The following is a 7,931-nucleotide window of genomic DNA, read 5'->3' as shown; positions in this document are numbered from 1 at the left end:
TATTCAGAGGCATGGTCTTGACCATCAGATTTAGTCTGATTTCTGGTCTTTTCAGTGCACAAACTGATTCCTTTCTTCCTGTGTGGTAATCCAGGCCTTGCTGTTGGCAGACGTCGTAGTCTTTGTGGTGACTGAAGGAAAACTAGATCACTCCCTTGGACAGTATTTGAGGAATCTGGTAGAGACATATAAGAATTCTGTACAAAGTTAAACCCAAGGTCCATCCTCATCTCACATATTGGCTTTMTTTCTGACAAAATCAATTATTTATTCTTTAATTATTTTGTATACCTTCTATCTTTTACCTTAGTTGCATATTCTTCTGTCTCTGATTTTTCCAAGTAGATTTGCTGTTTTGGGTGGGAATTTTTTTTTTTCAATAAAGTAAAAAAGAAAAGGGTTGGATTTTTTTTTTTTTGATAACTTAATTTCTTTTGTTTTCTACTGCCATATCTATTTATTTCCTTTGAAACTTGTTTTAAATCTGCACGTGCTAATTAAGGTTAGATTAGTGGATCTGTAGTTAACTTGTGTCACCTTTTACTTCTTTCTTGGTACTATTCACTAGTTTTGCTTCATATTCCACTGCCTTTTTTTGCAAGATTTAGCAAAATTCTTTTTAATGAATTTATGAACAATTCTATGTAAGTGAGGATAATTCTGAAAAAACTAGCTAGACTTTTATCAAATGTGCAGCCCTAGGCACCTTGGGTTTGGAAGAGGCTTTGAAATACRTGATCTTGAAAGAACTAGTTTTGCTAACAGGATGCCAGAGGACTTGAGTGTTTCCCAACCCTCATTCCCTTTTTAAAAAGTTTACACAACTTTCAATAAATATATTTTGCAAATAGGCTTGCCTAATCCCAGCTATAAATGTTCTGAATAATATGGGCCCAAAAGAGCAGAAAGGGAGTGGCAGGAATTTATAGCTAGATTAGGGCTGTGGTATTTCCTCTCTCAGCAAGATGGTCCTAGATTAAACACTCCTAAATTTCCAATAATTTAACATAATTACTGCTTTACAGCTAGTGTTGAAACCTTGAAAACAGGCATGTTTAAGAACTGTTTTAGAAAACAGAAGATCCACTATCAAGGCCCCATTCCATACCGTATAGTGTTTACTCTGTTTTTTGAGGCTACATGACATCTTTGAATGATATGTGGGAGGACACGGTAACAGTTAGTGTACCAAACAATACCAAGTTTTGGCAGATTTCTTCCAAACCTGATCTCTCTGAATGTGAAGCACTGYCCATTGCATCACTACAGGAATGTGGTACAAGGTTAATAATTCCCCAAGAAATTAAGTATGAAAAAAGCCTTTTGCATTGGTACAAACTTGTGTGTCTTTGCAGAGCTGGTTTGGTTTCAGCACCTCTGTTTCAGTTGCTGTAACTTGGTCAAATGTGTGGTTGTGCAGTAAAGTTAGTTTCTTGAAGTGTTCGTTCCAGATGTGCTTTTTATCTGGTCATGAAGAATGTCTCAGGTTAATATTTGCATCTGATGTGTGAGAATTTAGAAGAGCTAACGAGTTTGAGTTAACTAGATAAACTTCTGCTTCATATGTTCTGAAATAATCATTTTTCCCTTTGAGTTTGAACTTCATATAAACCTCCAAAGTATAGGTGTAACCCCCTGCCTCTTCCCTCTGCCACCCTGCCCCAGTGTGCCATAGTATTTTGGGATTATGTGATCACAATTTGATAGTTTTCACTTTTCTTTGGACAATAATGTTGGGGAGTAAGACTCATGGAAAATAGACACTTGAGTGAGAAGATTAATACGGGCATGGCCTGCTTACTTTTGTTCTTTGCTTTAGAAAGGGAAACTGTTCTGAGATGCTCTGCTGAATAAAAGACACAGAAATAACTTGTTTTGCCTCATACGTTGCACTTGGCATTGAAAATTAGGAGTTTAAATTTCAACATTACATATATTTTTAACTGATAGATTATGAAGGTGTGAATATATGCAGTGTTCTGCATTTTTTTATACACATGCTCGTTTGGCCAAATTGCATGTCATTTGGTTCCTCATATGTAACCTTTATTCTCAAAATTATGATTTGTGGTTAGACTAAAAAGCTGAACTTGCATTCCTTCTGGTGAGAAATTTACGCGTTTCTTTTCGTTTCACTTCCCACTTCTCAGTATTTCGTTGCATTTTTGTATAGATCGTTAGCACTAGTGCCAGGAAAGTTTGAAAATGCATTAGAATAAGACTGGGAAAATAAGCTTAAAACAAGAAAACAATAAAGAAAAGTTTGTTCACCTTCCTCTTTGCTGGAAGAATCCTCAGAGCTGAAGATTGTTCTTGCTTTCTCTGATCTCTGCAACGCATGTGTTGGGATTTTTGTGCAGTGCCACAGCTTCAGCAGGATAGATAGACACCAGCTATGTCTTGCTGATGTTTAGGCTCTTGATGAGCCTTGACAGTTGCCCATCATGACAATTCTCCATCATTCTGAGCATTAGCAGTTTTTAGCCTTGTACTCTTCCTTATCTTACCTTATTTCAGTCTTAGGACATGCGTCGTAATCTGTGATGCAGCACCAGGTTTGTTTGGGGKGTGTGTGTGAGTGCAGTGACTAGCACGTGAATAGTAAAGATTGGACTGATTTCATCTAGGAATTGAGTCCTTCAGTGTCCCTAAAGTGTCTGAGAGGAGTGCGGAGGACAGTTCCAAGAGTAGCTTTAAAATAAAAATAAAATAAAAAAGCCCTTCTAAAATACCCAGTTTGAACTATATGGGGCTTAAATCTTCTTAAGGAATTGGATTTTAATTCATGAATTATGTAATCAGGGCAATGCTTTTTTTTCTGCTTCCTGCCAAGAAAGTAAGTGCTGTCTAAATTAGTATTTTATTACTCTTCAAACGTGAAAAATGATATAAAAGTTAAAATATCGTTAGCTTTCAAATAAAGTTACCCAAACTGGAGTGAAATTTAACTTCATATCATGTGTCAAAGCAGAATAAGAGTATCAAAAATGTGCATCTTTCTGGAGGAAAAGGTTGAAGCTGTCTAAAGACAGCTGAGGGACTGCAGCTACTGAGGGAATGCAGCTTGATTTAAAGTGTAGAGAACCCAATACTAAATGCCTGTTTTTGGTTTCTGTCTTACAGGGAACACAGTGAGTAACCTGATTTTCATTCTACCTCCAATCTATGGTGCGATTCAGACCTATAAAGATGGCCTTGAAAAACGGTATTTAGCTGCATATTTGTGTCTCACAGGTATGTGTAAAACTTAATTTGCTCTTTAAGTATAAAAGGAGCTCAGATGAGTAATAAAACAATATCCAAACATTAACAAACCAAGTAATGAAAGTCAAATATTGTGTATGAGCCTTAAAGCTCAGTTTTGTTATAGTTCTTAATGTTTTCAGAAAATCGCTGTTTGTCAGAAGGATATAAAGTTAGAATTCACAAAATAACTTTCTGAGGTTGTAAAGTGATCCATCTTTGGCCTTATGTCCTGCTCAGTGCATCTTTGCTCACTGAGTCCTTCCATGATGGTTTGCGCAGGATGTCTTGTGTAGTCTGGTTCTATAGAGCTTAAAACTGTATTAGTGTTTTTAATTTGATRCAGTTATATGGAACAATAACAGAACAAATGGGCAAGATCTTGGAGAAGCTGGATGAGCACTCTTTAACCAGTTTTAGTTTGATCTCAATTAGCCATGTATCAGCTAACAGCCTACCTGCCATCACTTGGGAAGTTCTGCAAGGATGGAAGAAGGATGTGATATTGGTACATGGAGGCAATTCTAGGGAGTTTAGCTTTCTATAGTAGAAATATGGGAAAGAAACTTCCTTTGAACCTTTAATTGATGTATTGTACAACTGGAGATCATATTTATTATCCTTCTGAGAAAAGGAGATGTTTTAAGATGGTTCAGGTTTGGCCATTGGGGCTGTAAAAGTGAATTTCTGTGTTAGCCATCACAGAGAGAGCAGCTTTAGCAATCTTCTCCCTTTTTAATGATAAGAGGTTGGTTTATTATAAATGTTACTTTTAAGACTGCGTAAATATGTTGGTAAACAGCATCAGAAAGTACATATATGTATGCTGGAAGTATTCTTGATGCTAATTAAGTTGTAATGTACACCAGGTACAACTTCACAGTTTTTCAGTTATTTAAAGACTTGATTCAGCTTTACTCTTGTATATTAAAGATGAGCAGTAACAGTATAACAGTAACCACGGAATTTGTGTGATTGCTTCCTAAATAGCTCTTTGCAGTCTTTTTATGGTTTTGAGTAACTATTTAATTTTATCTCAGTATAAAATAGAGTTCTGTAGAAGGAATTCCTAAAGGTCAGCGTTTCCTTTTTAAAAGACAAATTCTTTTCCTGGCAAAGAAGCAGTGTTTAAGCACTTGCTGAAGTGAACTCTTTGCTTGTTCTTGAATCAAAGAATCTTGCACTATCCATTCCTTTAAACTGAATAAATGTAAAAGTTCTGTATATGAGAATCACTTTCTCAACARCGACTTGTGGCTGCCTCTGGCAGTGACATTTCACAAAGAGCAAAGCTGATCAAACTGAGCGCTGGAGGGATTTGCAGCTCTGAATGGGCATTTGCCTTATATGTCATTTAATATGAATGTTTTTTTAATAAGTCCATCTTCAATGACAGTGAGTGGCAAGGACTTCTGCTTTCGTGTTGTGCTTGGCGTTTGTGAAGAGGAGCTTAGTCTGCGTATTTGACAGCAGTGCTGGAGGGCAGTCCTGGGTTCCAGCTGGGCTCCCTCTGCTCATCTGTGGCTAGGAACAAGCCTTTGACTCCTGTCTGAAGTGAYAAACGCTTACATAGCCTGACTTCTGTGTTGTCCATTGGACCTAGCGTGAAAGGTCACTCCCCAAAATGTTTCTCTTATCTCTGCTTCAGAAATCATAACACTGAACAGGTTTCATAGCAGCTTTTACAGCAATTTAAAGATGTAAAGAAATATAGAAGGTTTTATGCTTTCTCAGTGAAAAACGGGAACAAGATGGTTGGTAAAAACAAACCTCTTGTGTTTGGTCTACTACAGAATAAAAACAGCAAGTGATAAGATGAGTAGAATTTTTAGAATAGTTAAAATGTGCCCAGAATCCTGGCATTTTTTCTGTGTTTATAACAAAATGAGAAATGTACTGAAGTGGAGATACAGTAAGTGTACAGAGATGGCTTTTTCTAAGAAAGTGCCAGAGGAAATATTTTTCCTTACAGTGATTTTACTTATAAACAGATTTCACTCTCTGCAATTAATTTGTAACAAGAAAGTACAGACATAATCCATAAAGGAAATAATGAATCTAACACAGAACTACTGTTTTCACTTCAGGTTCCATGCTTCATTAAAGACCATATAGAAGATCTTCTAACTAGCTTGTAACCCTTTATGGGTTGTTCTGTTAAAGTAGAAATTCTTCTCAGGTCTACTGTGAAGTTGAGAGGGGAGAAAAAGCATGTTTTAGTTATGTTTTAACATATTCAAATCATTACTGAGATTTTAGCAGAAGTTAAAGACKACTGTCAAAAAGGACATTAAAACAAAAATCTGTTAGCATTTAAGAACATAAGAACTGTTGTTTCTAGACATTTTGATCTAAATCTGCTCTTTCTTTTGAATGCTTTCAAATATTTAGCTGATCATCATTTCCTTTGTGTGTTACCACACTCTGTTCAGTGCTTCACTTTATATCCCACCATTTCTGTTGTTGATACCTATTTCCTCTTTGAACCAAATGCATTTTGCATTAGGGAAGCACTGCTCATTTCACATACATGCTAAGACCAAAGTTGGCAGGAGAAGGGGGATTTCTAAATAGCTATTTAAATAAATTCCTTGTTCATAGTGGTGCCAAGACTGAATTGCACTTTTCAGCAAGTTCTTTGAGATACAGTACACTCTTCTGAGTCCTCATTTCTGCTACATTTCAGCTCAAAGGGCGTATTGTCAATGAAGTCAATAGGAACTGAATATCGTTTTTAAGCTTTAGCTATCTAAAGCTATCTAAAATAGCTGAGTTATCTAAAATAATCAACCTAAAAATTATTAAGAATATATTTTAAGAAATTACTGTAGCATTTTGCATCTCATGAAGCAGGTAGAGCAAATCAGACTTCTGAGAATGTTCAGCTCTATTTTGGATGGTGCCATTTAATGCTTTGGTATATTATCAGATTCTACCATATGTAGGTTTATTTTTCTCATGCTTCTTGAGAAGGCAAGATTCTCAAATGGTTCATTCTCTAGGTCTTGTATATTCAGTCAAGTACTGAATCAAGTACTGAAATATATTTAATGAAGTATTGAATCAAGAATCGAAATACAGTGAATCAGGTAACTGTTATGGATCTAAGGAAAAGCAGTTGCCTTTTGTATTTATCTTTGGCCTGTTTAGTAAAATTCTATGGCTTAGTGCATAGAAGCTGTGCAGAGTGGAGAAAAAAAGGAGGGAAGAAAGTTCCTACATTAGACATGGCCATAGGAAATGGTAAACACCTTACTAAATGTCATTTACGGTGAACCTCTGCGTCTGTGAAAACAGTTATTAGAAGCACTTCAGTCAAAATTAATTCCTTTATTCTTACCTAGCAGCCCACGAGAAGATTTAGAAAGCAATGTCCATGCTAGTAAATCAGATGTGCTCAGGAATGTTCCTAAGTGCTGAAGCCAGGATGGAATGGCCCATATCTGTGTTAGTCTTAGCCTCCAAAACAAGGTGACTGCATACAAATTCCCTTCTGGGCACAATCCCTAGACTCTTCTAAATGCCAGGCTACACCCAGGAGCTGCTTGGGAAAGTGCTGGTTGGAAAAGGCCAAATTGATGCCATAGTCTGTTCTAACAACTTAATAGCACAGACAGTTGTATTATAGTGTCTGGGAACGTTCCCAGCCATACTTGAGTTTACTTGTAGAGCTGTACCCTTGGAGTAACCAAGGTCACTCTTATTTCTTACATCTTGGGGAGAAACTATTATTGAATGTACAAATGTTCATTTATTCCTACTTTGTTGTCCTACTTCATGTTACATTCTGTGTCCATTTGTGATGTTATATGCTTTTTTGGTTTTGTTTTGCTTATCTTTAGTCCAATCTTATTTTAGTAAACCATAGGTGAGATTCAGCTCCAGGTTCAAACACTTAAACATGTGTTTTCTGTGCCGGAGGCATCTGTCTCCCACTGCAGTCAGCCTGGAGAATCATTTAGCTCATCCTAAAATAACTCCTTATACTTGGCCAGCTGAATCACTCATATAATGCCATTCGTTTTAGTGGAAGCTTTGATGCACAGTTCATGTGTACATACCTAAATATAGGTGTTTGGAGTGTATCCTATCTGTTCCTTTAGAGTATTTTCATACAACATTTGCATAGCTTAAATTCAAGCTGAGTTAATGGAATCCTAATAAAACACTTTTTCCATAAAGGCATTATGCTTGTGATAATTCTGAAGGCTGTTGGATAGTCTTATATCAAAGTGAGCTATCACCGATTATATGAAACTTGTAATTCTTCCTAAAACTCTTTTTAAATTCTTAGAGGGTATTTGTTTGTGTCCCTCTAAGATTTGAAGCACGAGAGTTCGTATGTGTGAGTGTGGTTGGATCTCTTGTATAATGTCAAATTCTCTCATAAATGAAAGCATGGATGTTAGTTTGAAGTCTCTTGTGGTGGAGGAGCAATGTGAAATAATTGTGCATRAGCTAGAGTTTGTAGATAGCATTGCATTTACATCAGTACTGACACTTAAAGRTAACTATTGTATCAACTGACAGTARYCATAAATTGTGTTTGGTGCAGGAGAAAAGAGGCCATGTTGGTCTACGTATAACGCTTAGTTTAACCATGCATTTCCATTCCTTTTAAGTGCTTTTCTGATCTCATAGTACTGCATTGGAATACTGTGGCTTAATGTGTAGTCTGTGCATAACGC

The 7,931-nt window shown here is 36.5% G+C and overlaps 1 protein-coding gene across 1 annotated transcript in view; it reads left to right on the top strand.

Moving 5' to 3' along the window:
- The window catches only part of ACER3 (alkaline ceramidase 3), a 58,392-nt gene that overhangs the window by 17,326 nt on the left and 33,135 nt on the right, over positions 1 to 7,931 (top strand). Inside the window, exon 2 of the mRNA XM_085300557.1 lies at positions 3,124 to 3,234. Within this exon, the coding sequence (XP_085156683.1) occupies positions 3,124 to 3,234 (111 nt within the window). The remainder of the gene's footprint in view (positions 1 to 3,123; positions 3,235 to 7,931) is intronic.

This window comes from Rhea americana, unplaced genomic scaffold (genome assembly GCF_003343005.1).
Source record: "Rhea americana isolate MKP2758 unplaced genomic scaffold, rheAme1 scaffold_165, whole genome shotgun sequence".
NCBI classification, from domain to species: Eukaryota; Metazoa; Chordata; class Aves; order Rheiformes; family Rheidae; genus Rhea; species Rhea americana.
This window is presented reverse-complemented; position numbering and strand designations above follow the sequence as displayed.